Raw genomic sequence first — 16,548 nt, 5'->3', positions numbered from 1 at the left:
CTAAGATGAAACTTCTGCTACCTCTGTTATTTAACTCCCATCCCCATTCCATTTGCAAATGGTGCTTGGAATGACTGACTGACTGTGAACACCCAAATTTGCTCTAATTTATTGGATTCGTCAATGTGATCATTTCATGATATGTGTGTAAGAGGAGATATAATGTTGCAGTTCTTCCAGGAATGTACTACTGTTTCATGTAGTCATTCCACTTTAGGTCATTCCGAATGGTTATTTCCAGGTATTTTAAAACTGTGACTATTTCTAGTGATTTGTCATCAATAGTGTAATAGTACAGTACTGGATTTCTGTACTTATTTAAGGGCACTGCGTTACATTAACTTACATTCGGAGTCAACTACCAATCTGTGTACCAATCATCAAATCTCCAAATGTATTCTGGCAATTCTCTACAGTCTTCTGGCAGAGGTATGCGCTTATAGACAACTGCATCATTTGTGACCAGCCTCTTAGAGCTTCCAGCATAATTCATTGGATCATTTATATTGGTGCAGGTGCTTTGCAAGTATGCCACAACCAATCACATGACATATTGTTATCAGTAGCGACAATGTGCGATCCATTTTTTCTTCTTCTGCTATAGAGTAAATAAGTCACAACAGTAGCACCACATGTGTTTTGTCCTTGAAATAATATGTATTTTAAAACATAATATTAGAGAAAATTTTATATGACCCAAGTTTAATTTTTTTTTCATTTATGATCATAAATCTGTAATTATACTTGTGTATTACAATAAGTAACCTGCAATAGTTTTGTAGACATACTGTTATTCTCTGCTCCAGAACATGTACTTATGGAAGAAATTTAGCACTTACTACAACAGGAGTTCTGTGAGTTTATACCCATTTGAGACACTTATTCCTCTTTGTATTTTTTCCAGGATTTGAAAACTCTGCACTGAAGATGAGCTTCTCCCTTTCTTCACTGCAGCCCTCTAGTGGTAATCTAGAAGGCACAGAGCATGTGAAGATGAGGGCAGAGAGACCCTATAACAGCCTAACAAAGAAATCTAGGTAATACCCTTGTTTTATACTGAAATAATTCCAAATTCTAATTCTTCATCAGTTCATAAAATGTGTGTAAAGGATAATGTGTATCTGTACCAGAATGTCTGTCTGGAGGAAACAGTAATTCCAGCCAACACGAATGGCTTTTTTCCTTTTTTCCACCTTTTAAAAAAATGCAGTATGTTGTATGAATTAAATACTCAGAAGTTTTTCACTTATATCAGTCTTTTGTGTAATTGTAACTGTGATTAATTCAGAAAATGATCAGATTTGTAACTAAACTCATGTAGTTTTTTGTGTGTGTGTGTGTGTGTGTGTGTGTGTGTGTGTGTGTGTGAGATCATTTGAAGGAAATCGAAGTTACCAATGCATCAGACTAAAGTATTACTTTCTGATATGTCTTATTGAGCTCCATATTTTTAGTTTGGAGAGAAATGTAAGCAAGTCTATCCTTTCAGAGATGAGTTCAGCCACAGTAAACTTATTTTTAATCAATTTAAAACTAATTAAATGTAATTTGTATTAATATTTTCTCATTTTAACAGCTCATATTGTTCACATTTGGTTCCAGAGCTTCTGTGAGGATAATAAAACTGTGATCCGATCATTTCTGCATTGCTCTGTAATTTTTTTCCCCGTGTCTGAGGTTGGACTTAGGACATTCTCAAGTGATTTATTTAAATTATCACATTTTAAATAAAGATCAAAACTTATCTCCATAAAATTAACGTACAGTATAGTAAAGTACCTCTCTTGGAGTGCAAGACACAGTGAGTAACACACCATAAATAAAATGTGAAATCGTAGTTAAATTGAGAATTTCTTCTAGAATTTTGAACGTGATCGTAATCTGTGGTATACTAGTATAGAAAATGGATGTTGGCTTGTTATAGGCTGTTTGAGAAATACACAACAGATAACAACCTGTAGCGTTCTTAGTCACAGTATTTAGGGGCTCCACTGGAAGTTAACGGAATTCTATGTGCAAAACTGTGAAGTGTAACATCCCTTCTGCTGAGAGAACCTAAAACTTGTTGCGGGGTTCAAGTTGGTAGCATGAACTGACTATTCTGTACACTGAACTGTTTGCTATTGAAGATATTCACCCACAAAATGTGTGATCAATCATTGTGATCTTGTGTGGCAGAATGGTCACATACTGGTTTAGCGTAAGGATATAGAAGTGCCGAGGAAGTTGTCTCTACAGATCTGTGCAGTGACAGTTTCATGTGGAGAGAGAGAGTTCAGCACATCACCTTATAAATACACTACACCAAACATGGAGACTATTTTGTCAATAAGCACTCTTTGTATGGATTATGAGAAACTCTTCTCTCCAAACAAATATATATCTTGTATCACTCTGCATTCTGGAATTCATTTGTGAAGAGAGAAACATCTAAGCAGTCTGCTGTTGAATCTGTGTACAATAATGATGCATCAGTCAACAACTGAATACTTTTGCATCAAATAAATTTGCATTTTGTGAGGAAAATGAAGAAGTGGTTATTCATTGTCAAACTCTAAGGAAAGTAGCAATGTTGATCAAATGTACATTCTTTTGCTGTTAAATATGACTGGTTTCAATCATTTACATTTTAGATTGCAGACATCTCCAAGACTGCATCAGACAAAATATTTTGTGGGACAGTACGTTGGCTGCTTCATTAGTGTCTGCTTTTGCATGGTTTATCTGCACATACACTGGTTTCCATAAATTAGGTGTGAATTCAAAAACGGTGATTACTTTAGGAAACAACTGATATGAAAGTTGAATATACTGTAATAATCAAATGCAAATTAGCAACATTGCAATCACATTTTGCAATCTGTACATAGCAGAAAACTTCATGTCATACTAACATTTTGCATACATTACCCAGTGTTATCTCCTTTTCATGACTGTGACAAGATCAGATAGTAGTTCGGGTAGTGATGTAGGGCAGCTGCTTGAATTGATGAATTAATAAGAAAATAATGATTATTTTCTTCAAATGAAGACAATGAAATCATTTACTTGACACAAATTATTTAAGTGTATTTCTGCTAGTTTAGTTCCAACAAAATATTTGAAGAATGAGATTTTCACTCCGCAGCAGAGTGAGCACTGATATGAAACTTCCTGGTGGATTAAAACTGTGTGCCGGACTGAGACTCGAACTCCGTACCTTTGCAAAGGTCTCGAGTTCAAGTCTTGGTCCGACACACAGTTTTAATCCGCCAGGAAGTTTCAAAATATTTGAACATAATATACTCTTGTTCCAGGAATTCACTTCACTTTTGAAAAATCCTAACTGCTAGATGACAGACTTGTGAGTTGTATAGATTGGAAATATCATGTATGTAGTTAATTACTTAATTTTATGACAATGGTGTAAAAAAATCAGTTTTGAAGGTTATGCATATGACTATTTATTGGTCATATAATTTTATTGAATACAAACTGCTCTTAATCAGTTCTGTAGATCTGTGAATGTGTTTCAGCTTAGATTCAGTAGGTACAGGGAATAAAAGAATAAGTCTTATGAAACTAAAAAGAAATGGGTACCGTGAAATAAAAACAAGACACTGACAAATATGAAGGCAGTCTGTTTGAAAATGCACATCTTCGAACATCTGTGAAATCAAACTTTATTGCTGGGTAACATTCAGTATAGTATTCCTCTACCCTGATATCTCCTTGGCATGCTATCCTCAAGGTAGTCAAGATTTTGATGCTCAGGACTACCCTATTTTTTGACGGCAGCTGTACTGAGACCATTCATTATGTGAGAAGGGTTCCTGTCAAGATAAAAAGCAAGTTTCAGCTGACCACAGGAATGCTCAATAGAGTTCATGTTTGCAGGCTTGTAAACATTTCCATTAGGTTGATTCCTGCCTTCTGGAGTAAGATATTCATGAGATGGACTCTGTGCACTCATGCATTTTTGTTGCTCAGAGTAGACTCCCTAACACTTAAATTTAAATTTGATATTAACAAATCCCTCTTTTTCAGGAATGCTTTTCTTGCTGTAGACAATCCGCAGTTTATATCCTCTTTACTTTCGCCATCATCAGTTATTTTGCTACCAAAATAGAAAAACTCATGTACTACTTTTAGTGTCTTGTTCACTAATTCCCTCTGTGTCACCTGACTTAATTCAACTACATTCCATCATCCTTGTTTTTCTTTTGTTGATGTTCATCATATAACATCTTTTCAATGCATTCTGTTCAACTGCTCTTAAAAAACTGCAAGCATCAAAGTTTTTATTTCTTTTCCTTGGGCTTAACTCCTTAAGAACAATTATCTTTGGTTTCCTTCACTGCTTTGTCAGTGTAAAGATTGAATAATATTAAGGATAGGCTACAACTCTGTCTCACTCCCTTTTCAGCCACTGTGTACCTTTAATGTCCTTTGACACTTACAACTGCAGCCTGGCTTCTGTATGTAAATAGCCTTTTGCTCTCTGTATATTATCCCTGTTACCTTAATTTCAGAGAGTATATTCCAGTGAACATTGTCAAAGTTTTCTCTAAACCTACAAATGCTGTTTATGTAGGTGTACTTCTTGCAGTGTTGCCTCACACGTTCCTACATTTCTCTTGCACAAAAACTGATCTTCCCTGAGGTCGGTATCTACCAGTTCTTCCCTTCTTCTGTAAATATGTTCTGTTAGTATTATGTAACTATGACTTGTTAAACTGTGAGTCACCTGTCATCTGTCTTCTTTAGAACTGGAATGATTACATTGTTCTTGAAGTCTGAAGGTATTTCGTTGGTCTTGTACATCGTGCACGCCAAATGAAATAGTTTTGTCATTTTCTTGAGAGAATGTTGCTTACCCCAGGTGCCTTATTTCAACTTCGAACTTGCAGTGCCAGTAAATGCTTTTTGTTGTATCATATCTCCCATCTCATCATCTACTTCCTCAGTAAGTTAATTTTTTTTTTTTTTAAAATAGCCCTTCTATATATACCTACCACCTTTCAGGTTTTCCTTCTTTGCGTAATCCCAGCTTCTGATATTGACCTCTTGAGTCTTCCTGGTGCTTCTTTTTTCTCAAAAGGTATTTTTAATTTTCCTGTGGGTAACATCTATCTTTCACCTTGGTTATGCATGCTTCTATGGCCTTACATTTGTCATTTAGACATTCTTGTGTAGTCAATTAGTGTATGCTGTCAGCTTCGTTTTTAGATACCTAGATTCCCCTATGCCAGCTTCATTTGATGTTTTTTTTTTATATTTTCTTCACCAAGCAGTCAAAATCAGTGTCCTCTCCATCCATTGGTTTCTGGTAGGCCTTCTTATTACCTATTTGATGCTCTGCTGCTTTCAGTTTGATCCCTTAAAACTAGTGATTCATCATGTATTCTATTCCTTTCCCAGATTTGAATCAATTGTTGCCTAATGCTTCTAATGGTTTCAAAACCTCTGCCTTACCAATATATTATCTATCTGAAACCTTAAAGTGTCTGCAGGTCACTTCTACATTTAAAACCATCTTACATGTTTCTTTAGTCAAGCATTAGTAGTGCTAGTGTCATTGTAACTGCCGTCTGCTTCACATCTGCTGTGTAGCAAGCTACGTAAATTTAAGTATTAACTGTGTTTTTCTTACATGTAACTTCTTTTTCTGTGTGTTGTTGCTTTTAGGAAGCTTTAATTTTTGAGTAATAGTAATAGTGTTCCATAGATTTTGTGTTTGTTTTGAATACAGTCCAGAGACAGTGCTTATTTTCGTTTGTTTCCAACAAGAATTGTCTAGTAACCACAGTTTAGTCAGCTATCAGTTGCCTTTAGTGAATTAGCAGTCTAGTTAAAAGTTGATTACTTTATTCTCTACAGTAAATTGTTGATTTCTTAGGATGGATAGGATGTGTGACTGCTGTGTGTGGACGCAGGAGGAGCTGGCCACTGTTCGCGAACAGCTGAAAGTGCTGACTGCCGTTGTCAGCCGTCTTCAGGCTACTGCCTTGGAGTGTAGCGGCAGTGGGGAGTCTGTGTCACATGGTACAGCCCAGGTGTTACATGCTTCACCGACGGTCCCTGCTGTCGACAAATCTTCGCGGATACCGGGTGCAGTTGGGCCGCCCTCTCCCCAAGGGGAGTGACAGGTTCAAGGGCTTTCGCACCGCATGAGGCGGAGGGTCAATGTGAAAGCTGGTTGTGTGTCATCACCCGCTCTGCCTGTGGGTGGACATGTGGCCACTCCTTCAGCAAGGTCCGAGCAGGCACACAGGGGGAGGGGTTTATTAGTGATTGGGAGCTCCAATGTTAGGCAGGTGATGAGCCCCTTGGGAAAGTAGCGGAAAGGTCGGGGAAGAAGGCCAGTGTTTACTCTGTCTGCTTGCCAGGGATCTCATCCGAGATGTGGAGGAGGCCCTGCCTGCGGCAATAGAGAGCACTGGGTGCACCTGACTGCAAATTGTTGCTCATGTCACCACCAATGACTCCTGCCATCTGGGTTCAGAGGTCATCCTCAGTTCATACAGGCGGTTGGCGGAGTTGGTGAAGGCAGAAAGCCTTGCTCGTGGGGTGGAATCTGAGCTAACTGATTGTAGTGTCGTTCCCATAACCGATCGCGGTCCTCTGGTTTGGAGCCGAGTGGAAGGATTAAACCAGAGGCTCAGACGATTCTGCGGAGGTCTGGGGTGCAAATTTCTGGACCTCCATTATCGGGTGGGGAAATGTAGGATCTCCCTGTATAGGTCAGGCATGAACTACACGCAGGAAGCGGCTACAAGGGTAGTGCAGTACGTGTGGAGTGCACATGTGGGTTTTTTAGGTTAAAGAATTCCGTCCCTAGGTGCAACAAGATGCCTCCTGAGAGGCGACAAGGTAGCAGTAGGAAAAACGCAACAGGGAATGACAATATTAATGTGGTAATAGTAAACTGCAGGAGGATCTATAGAAAGGTCCCAGAAACTGCTCTCACTAATAAACGCTCACAATGCCCACATAGTACTAGGCACGAGAAGTTGGCTGAAATCAGATGTAAACCGTAATGAAATTCTAAACTCAGATTGGAATGTATACCATAGAGACAGGCTGGACAGTGAAGGGGAAGGCGGTTTTATAGCAATAAAAAGTGCAATAGTATTGAAGGAAATTGACGGAGATCCGAAATGTGAAATAATTTGGTTGAAGGTCACGGTTAAAGCAGAATCAAACATGGTAATTGGATGTCTCTATAGGCCCCCTGGCTCAGCAGCTGTTGTGGCAGAACACCTGAAGGAAAATTTGGAAAATATTTTGAGTAGATTTCCCAACCATGTTTTAATTTTTGGTGGAGATTTTAATTTACCAGATATAGGTTGGGAGACTCAAAAGCAGGGACAAAGAATCCAGTAAAATTTTTTTAAGTGCATTATCTGAAAACTACCTTGAGCAGTTAAACAGAGAAACGACTCGTGGCAATAACGTATTATACCTTATGGTGACAAACAGACCAGAACTATTTGAAACAGTTAACGTAGAACAGGGAATCAGCGATCATAAAGCGGTAACAGCATCGATGATTTCAGCCGTAAATAGAAATATTGAAAAAGGTAGGAAGATTTTTCTGTTCAGCAAAAGTGACAAAAAGCAGATTACAGAGTACCTGATGGCTCAACACAAAAGTTTTGTCTCAAGTACAGATAGTGTTGAGGGTAAGTGGACAAAGTTCAGAACCATCGTACAATATGCGTTAGATGAGTATGTGCCAAGCAAGATCATAAGAGATGGAAAAGAGCCACCATGTTACAACAACCGAGTTAGAAAACTGCTACGGAAGCAAAGTGAACTTCACAGCAATCATTAACATAGCCAAAGCCTTGCAGGCAACCAGAAATTACCTGAAGCGAAATGTAGTGTGAGGAGGGCTATGTGAGAGGCGTTCAATGAATTCGAAAGTAAAGTTCTGTGTACTGATTTGGGCAGAAAATCCTAAGAAATTTTGGTCTTACGTCAAAGCGGTAGGTGGATCAAAACAAAATGTTAAGACATTCTGTGAGCAAAATGGTACTGAAACAGAGGATGACAGACTAAAGGCCGAAATACTAAATGTCTTTTTCCAAAGCTGTTTCACAGAGGAAGACTGCACTGTAGTTCCTTCTCTAGATTGTCGCATAGATGACAAAATGGTAGATATCGAAATAGATGACAGAGGGATAGAAAAACAATTAAAATTGCTCGAAAGAGTAAAGGCCACTGGACCTGATGGGATACCAGTTCGATTTTACACAGAGTATGCGAAGAAACTCGCTCCCTTCTTGCACCGGTGTACTGTAGGTCTCTAGAAGAGCGTAGTGTTCCAAAAGATTGGAAAAGGGCACAGCTCGTCCCTGTTTTCAAGAAGGGATGTTGAACAGATGTGCAGAACTATAGACCTCTATCTCTAACGTCGATCAGTTGTAGAATTTTGGAACATGTATTATGTTTGAGTATAATGACTTTTCTAGAGACTAGGAATCAGCATGGGTTTCGAAAAAGACGATTGTGTGAAACCCATGTCGCACTATTTGTCCACGATACTCAGAGGGCGATAGACACAGGTTCCCAGGTAGATGCCATGTTTCTTGACTTCTGCAAGATGTTTGATACAGTTCCCCACAGTTGTTTAATGAACAATGTAAGAACATATGGACTATCAGACCAATTGTGTGTTTGGATTGAAGAGTTCCTAGATAACAGAATGCAGCGTGTCATTCTCAATGGAGAGAAGTCTTCCAAAGTAAGAGTGATTTCAGGTGTGCCGCAGGGGAGTGTCATGGGACCGTTGCTGTTCACAATATATATAAATGACCTTGTGGATAACATCAAAAGTTCACTGAGGCTTCTTGCAGATAATGCTGTAGTGTATCGAGAGGTTGTAACAATGCAAAATTGTACTGAAATGCTGGAGGATCGGCAACGAATTGACGCATGGTGCAGGGAATGGCAATTGAATCTCAATGTAGACAAGTGTTATGTGCTTCGAATACATAGAAAGAAAGATCCGTTATCATTTAGCTACAATATAGCAGGTCAGCAACTGGAAGTAGCTAATTCCATAAATTATCTGGGAGTAGGCATAGAAAATGGAATGACCATATAAATTTAATCGCCGGTAAACAAAGGAAGTAGGTTACAGTACACTTGTTCGCCCGCTGCTTGAATACTGCTCACTGGTGTGGGATCTGTACCAGATAGGGTTGTTAGAATAGGTAGAGAAGATCCAACAGAGAGCAGCGTGCTTCATTACAGGATCATTTAGCAATCGTAAAAGTGTTACGGATATGATAGATCAACTCCAGTGGAAGACTCTGCAGGAGAGACGCGCAGAATCTCGGTACGGGCTTTTGTTGAAGTTTCGAGAACATAACTTCACTGAGCAGTCAAGCAGTATATTGCTCCCTCCCACGTATATCTTGCGAAGGGAGCATGAGGATAAAATCAGAGAGATTAGAGCCCACACAGAGGCATACTGACAGTCTTTCTTTCCACGAACAATACGAGACTGGAATAGAAGGGAGAACCAATAGAGGTACTCAAGGTACCCTCCGCCACACACCGTCAGGTGGCTTGCAGAGTATGGATGTAGATTTAGATGTAGATTAGCAATGATTAAATTATGCTCTGTGCACATTTCTACCAGATGGCTTCCACTTTCATTTGTTTCCCCCTTACCACATTCTCCTATTAGGTTCCCTTCTCTTCATTTTTGTGTTGTAGAATTCCACTATCCCACACATATTTTTGCCTTCCGTAACTACCACAATAATTTCTTTTATGTCATAATACACTCTTTCAGTCTCCTTATAATTTGTAGAACTATTTGGCATATAAACTTGTAAAACTGTGATGGATGTTGGCTTCATGTCTATCTTGAAAACAATAAATCATTCACTGTGCTGTTCTTAATAGTCCTCACACACTAAGATTTTCTTATTTATTACTGGACTTTCTCCTACTTTATCCCTACTTGATTTTGTATTTGTAACTCTGTACTTGCCTGACCAGAAGTCCTGTCCCTCTTACCACTGTGTTTTGCCAGTTCCCACCACATTTAATTTCAAAGTATTCATTTCCCTTTATAAATTTCCTAGCATACATACTCAATTATGGATCTGACTTCCACGCTTTGACCCATAGAATGCCAGTTTCGTTTGCATCCCACTGAGTAGTCCTTGCCTGGTGATGTGAAAGGGGGGGGGGGGGGGAGGGTGGCTATCTTACCTCAAAAATATTTTGCTCAACAGGATTCCATCATCATTGTATAATAATATGGTAGAGCTGCAAATCCTTGGGAAAAATAACAGATGCAGTTTCCCCTTGCTTTCAACCATTTGCAGCACCAGCACAACAAGCTGGTTGATGTTATAAGTCCAGGGCAGTCAGTCATCCAGGCTGTTGCCCTGCAACTATTGAAAAAGGGTGCTTTCCTCTTCAGCAACCATAGATTTGTCAGGTCTCTCCATAGATACCCCTTCACTGTTGTTTTACCTTAAGTATCCCTGTCTGTATTGATGAGGCACCAAGCCACCCCACCTCGGCAAAGTCCATGGTTCGTGTAATAACATTTAACTTTTATGTTCAATATTGTAGTTACAAGCACAGGTGGTGATTATGTTTATAATATTTAAAATTAATGTTAGTGATAACAGTAAATATCTGCTGTCAGTTCAATGCAAGGAGATTGTCTTTGCCAATAAATATACATTATGAAACTACTGCTAATTTCTGTGAATAAAATGTTACTTTGTGTCATTTATTTACTAATTTTTTTAAATTACTTCCAGAAGAGATCCTGAGCAAGAATCGTGGAGGCACTCCTGGGGAAGTCGTGAAGTAAACAAAGATGAATTCTGGGCAGCTTTACAACACAACTATGACTACATTATGGACAACAACCTCATTGACAGTTGTAAAGTATGCAAGATTGATAATGTGGAACTCTTATGCAAATAGAGACTATAAAATATTTTATCATTTATTATTCACAAGCTACATTTATTATGACTGAACTTAGAGAAAATGTCTGATTCATAAAAATAAAAGCTTTGATGGTTCAAAGATTTTATACATAGTGAGTTTGTAGAAACTTTTAATAATGTATACATAATTAATTGGCATTGAGGAAATACTATATTCCATTAGTGTGAAATACTTATTTAAAGAGGGTTGAAGTTATATGTTGTAGAAGCGCGGGGTACTTGTTGAAGCAAAATATTGGGGTCTATACTTGATATACATGTCATTGCTGCAGGCATTTTGCATTTAAATAAGCCTTAAAGGTACCTCTTATAAGTGAGAAACTAGGTCATTTTCTTGTGTACAATATAGTCACAAGCAGAAGATGACAAGATAGAAATAGTATATTGAAAGTATTGAGCATTTAACTGACAAAGGAACATCACAAACAACTGCAAGTCATCAGCCCTAGCACTCGATTCTGTGTGAATGGGCCATAATTGTGATAATATGCCCTTATGTCCATCTGAATTTACAGCTTTTAAACATTTGCAAACTCAGGTTGTCAGTTCACTGTGTCCCATTGCAGCCACCTAATGCCCAAGGGTGAAGCACTGTACAGTGGAGTAAGAGGTCCATTTTCATAATGTTGGCCAACCAACTACCAATAGTGCTTCATTTACTGTGCCAAATTGTGCAGCTTTCTAACCTGTATTGGTGTCAGAGATCTCTCTACTTCAGACTTTTGTGCTGTGATACACAAATGTAGGGTAAATTAATGAAATGAACGAGTGTGTCATGAAAGAGGTAGCATAACACTGTTTAGTTATTACCTTTGCTGTTGTGCATTGTTTTCTTTTGACTGGAAAGTTGACATTGTTGAAGTGATGTAAATTGGCAGGAGCTGTGCTATTCTTCAATGTAAGAGGCACAATTAAATTGTAAATAAAAAATCATTAAATCCAGTTCATAACAATTTTTCAGTTGCTTAAGTTTCTTCATATTGATCTTGAGGCATGTATTGTTAAAATAACAATGAATTTACATGAGGTTGACATAACATGTACTTTTTCCATGTGCTCTAGCACAAGATTCCAAAACATGTTTGCCGGACACGACCCTCTTTGTCCTACTCTTCCTTCGCCTTCATCATCCCGTGAATAGGAGGGTGCTGGTTGTCGCTCTGATACACAGTATTTTGTGCTCGGGCTGTAGTGAGTTGGAGTAGTGAGAATTAACCAGTGTGCATGAACTGTTGAATGCTACAGATTCAGAAGGTCATAACCACATACTATCAGAATTATGGCCGAAATTTTTGTGCGGGATTGATTTCTGGGGCTAATATCCTGCTAGAATACTTTATGCGCCGTAGAATATGAGGTCAAGTTGGTGGTTTCCTCATCAGTGTGGAAACTGAGATAAAAATCTAATATTCATGGAGACTGGAACACTTTAATAAAAGAAAGAATTGAAGACAGAATTATGGGAGGATATGGATTCAGTAGTAGGCATGAGGAAGGTGGAGATCTTCAGTTAAATTCTGCTAGTACATAAGATATGCTGTTCAATAACAAGAGAAGGAGGTATACATGAAAACACCTGGATATGTGGGAAGGTACTGCTTGGATACACTGTCGCGAGACAGATTCTGGATTCTGATGTTGGATTCTAAGGCATACCCTGGAGCAGATATAGACTCAGATCACAAGTTAATGGTGATGAATAGTAGGCTGACTTATAAGAGAATCATCAAGAAGAATTGATGTGTAAATGAGTCTTACACTGGAGTATTGAGGAATAATGATGTGTGTTTGAAGTTCTCTTGAGGCTGTAGGTATTGTGATGTTGTACACCACAGTAGGCAGCTCAGTTGAAAAGGAATGGACATTCATCAATAAAGGCAATCAAAGAGGCTGGACAAATATAAACTGATGAGTCAGAACATTATGACCACTGTCCACCATGACATTGGATGCCACCAGGTGGCCTTGTGAGAACGTGACGTGGTAACAAAAGTATGTAAGGTAAGCAGACAAGGACAAGGGATCGTCGTAGTGAAGATATGGGTTGCAAATGAGTAAATTCATTGGGATAAATGACTTTAACAAACGGCAGATTATTATTACACAGAGCACCTGAAAAAGTATCTCAAAAATGGCAAATCTGGTCGAATGTTCATGTGCTACTGTCATGAGCATCTACAGAAAGAGGCAGGACGACAGTGAAACTACCACTAAGTGCCAAATGGCTGGATATCCACAACTCTCCACAGAACATAGGGTTTGGAGGCTTGTTCTGTTCTGTAAAGTAGGAGAGAAGGTGATCCATGGTACCTCTGCCGAAAGAGTACAGTGCTGGGTGCACGCACACTATTCGTCATAAATTGTTGAACTTGGAGCTCTGCAGCAGACCACCCCTACATGTTCAAGTGTTGACACAACTACATTGTCAATTACAATAGCAGTGGGCATGGGGCCATCAGAATTCGACCGTTGATCAATGGAAACGTGTTGGCTCTTTGGATGAATCACATTTTTTTCCACACTATGTTGACGGTCGTCTCCATAACCTGTGGTAGTAATCGAAGACAAGCTGACAGCTGCAAACCACCTGCATCCCTTCATGCTTGATGTTCCCGATGGCGCTGTCATCTTTGAGCAGTATAATTGTCCTTGTCTTGGAGCCTGAACCATGCTGCAGTGACTTAAGGAACATTATAGTAAACTTAGGTTGATGTCTCAGAGACCAAATTCACCTGATGTAAATCATCTGAAATCCACCTGGGTCACTATCGGGTGTCATCACTGTGTATGCAGATCAGCAGTTCATTACTTACATGAATTATGTGACCTGTGTGTAGACATCTAGTGCCACATACCTCCACAAACCTACCAACAAACTGTTGGATCCCTGATACGCAGAGTCAGTGATGTATTTCATTCCAAATATGGACAAACAAGCTATTGAGAAGGTGGTTACAATGTTTTGGCTCCTCATTGTAGGTACAAGGAAGATGATTGCAAAGAACAATTGGGTAACAGAATAAATAATTCAGTTAATCAATGAAAGAAGAAAATGCTAGACTCTTAAGTAGGAGAGAGGGATACATAAATTTGGGTTACTGAAAAATGAAATAAACAGGAAGTGCAGGGAGACTAAAGTGACATGACTTCTGTAAAAAAATGTCAAGAAATCAAAAAGGAACTGTTGCTGGAAGAACAGACTCAGTATATAGAAAAGTCAAAAACAACTTTTGATGAAATTAAAAGAAAGGATGTCAACTTTGTGAGTGCAGAAACAGTTCTACTGTTAACGGTAGAGGATATTGCTGATATGTGGAAAGAGTAAACTGAGGTTATCTATGAGGGGGAGGAGCTGTTTGCTGACATGGTGGAAGAAGAAATGAGGGGAAACCATTGTTAAGTTTGAAAGAGCTTTCATTAATTTGCAAGCAAATAAAATAGAAAGTATAGATAACACTCTTGTGAAATTCCTAAAATTGTTGGGGACAGAGGCAAATGAATCATCATGTTGGTATGTAGATTCTATGAGAAAGGAGATTTACCATCACACTTAGAATATAGTCCATCAGCTACACAATCCTGAAGATCTGAAAAGCAGAAAAATGTGTGAACTGCTGAACAATTTGTATGAGAGTTCATCCATCCAAGTTATTGATAACAATAATATACATAGGAAAGGGAAAGAAAACTGAGGGTCTCTTAGACGATTGTCAGTTAGGCTTTAGGAAAGATGAACGCATGAGAGACACAATTCTGATTTTGTATGTCATAATGGAAGCAAGAGTCACAAGAAATTAAGACACATTCATAGGATTTGTCAACCGAGAGAAAGTATTTGACAGTGTGAAATGGTGCAAGACATTTGAGGTTCTCAGGAAATACGTATTAGCCGTAGAGAAAGAAGGGTATTATGAAGTACTTAAAGATGCGAGACAGGTTAGTAAGAATGGGAGACAAAGAAAGATACACTTGATTTGAGAAGGGCATAGACCAAGGCTGCATCCTTTCTCACCTACTGATCAACTTGTACATCAAAGAAGCAACAATGCAAATATGAGACTGATACAGGAGTGGGATTAAAATTCTGGGTGAAAGAACATAGATGATTCTGTTGTCTGCCTGTGATATGTGCATCCATGCTCACAGAGTTCGTGTTGATATAGCATCTTGCACCTCCCATTTTTGTGAAATTTTATAGTAGTATCACCTTCAGTGCCATCTAAAAGACATCACATATATTTTTCATTTTCCTTGTTTAGCAATTTGAAATTGGTGGCGATTGTGCTTGTTGTATGTGGATGCGATGTGAGTTGGCCACTGTCTGGCAACAGAGTATGTTTAGTGTTCTTCCCCTCCCTCTTGAACCTTTCTGTAAGGACAGTGTTGAATTACCTATGTAAGAGAGAAATGTCATCCACATTACAGTGGAAGCTGAAAGCTGTGTTGGATGTGGTTGGCAGTCTTCTGGCTGCTGCTCTAAACTGCAGCTGTGTTTGGGCATCAATGGTAAAAGCCATGACACCATTGGTACCATTATAGTCCCCTTGAAATGTTGATGTCATTGTTTCTTCAGTTGTGGAACAGCTTATGGATTTTTCATCACTTAAGGCTGAGTTGCAGGTAGTGATAGATTCATACAACTGATTTGTGCAAGATGGATGTGGATACTGGTTACACAAGTTGTCCCTTTAGGCCTGAGCAATAGTTACAAGGTGCTGACCAGTGTTGATAATACATTTGAACCAGTACAGGATACCTCTTCTGTTAGTGGCCAATTTTCCAATCAAACCCAGACAAGTGCAGAGCATAGATGTGTTGGTCATAGGAGCTCTGACATTAGGTGGGTAATGGAGCACCTTAGGATAATATCATAAAGTCTGGGAAAGAAGGCCAGTTTGCACTTGGTGTGCTCTTTGGGAGGTCTTGTCAGAGATACAGTTTAGGCCCTGGCTGCAGCTGTTGAATGCACTGGGTTCTGACATCATTCTCATTTCTCTTGACCAGATGTCTGAATTGGTGAAGACAGTTAGCCTAGCACGTCAGATGGGAACATGGCTAGCTATTTGCAGCATTATACCCAGAGTCAATTGCCCATCATGGTCCTTTAATTTGGAGCCAAGTGGAGGGTCTAAACCAGAGGCTTTGGATGATTCTGCATTAGTCCCAGATGTGAATTTTGTGACATCTGCTGTTGGGTGGAGAAATGTACGACCACCCTCAGTAAGGAAGGCCTGCTCTACACAAAGAAAGTGGATACTCTGCCAACAGAGTAGTTTTAGTGTTCTTCCTCTCTCTCTTGAACCCTTCTGTAAGAACAGTGTTGAATTACCTATGTAAGAGAGAAATGTCATCCATGTTACTCTCAGAGGAGAACTTATGCCTTTGCACACCAGGCAAAGAATGTTAATGTTGTATAAGTAAACTGCAGGAAGATTCGTTGTAAGAACCCAGAATTAGTCTCACTTATTATACTTATTCATGGCCACATAGTATCAGGAACAGTTGACAAAAACGAAAAGTGAATATTAATGAAACACTAAATTCGTATTGAAATACATATTGTGAGTGTTAGGGAAGA

General features: G+C 38.9%; 1 protein-coding gene across 1 annotated transcript in view; it reads left to right on the top strand.

Annotated features, from left to right (window-relative positions):
• The window catches only part of LOC126248471 (klarsicht protein), an 892,903-nt gene that overhangs the window by 366,524 nt on the left and 509,831 nt on the right, over window positions 1–16,548 (top strand). The window contains exons 4-5 of the mRNA XM_049949484.1: window positions 905–1,037; window positions 10,776–10,905. Of these exons, the coding sequence (XP_049805441.1) occupies window positions 905–1,037; window positions 10,776–10,905 (263 nt within the window). The remainder of the gene's footprint in view (window positions 1–904; window positions 1,038–10,775; window positions 10,906–16,548) is intronic.

The sequence above is a fragment of the Schistocerca nitens genome, chromosome 3 (genome assembly GCF_023898315.1).
Source record: "Schistocerca nitens isolate TAMUIC-IGC-003100 chromosome 3, iqSchNite1.1, whole genome shotgun sequence".
NCBI classification, from domain to species: Eukaryota; Metazoa; Arthropoda; class Insecta; order Orthoptera; family Acrididae; genus Schistocerca; species Schistocerca nitens.
This window is presented reverse-complemented; position numbering and strand designations above follow the sequence as displayed.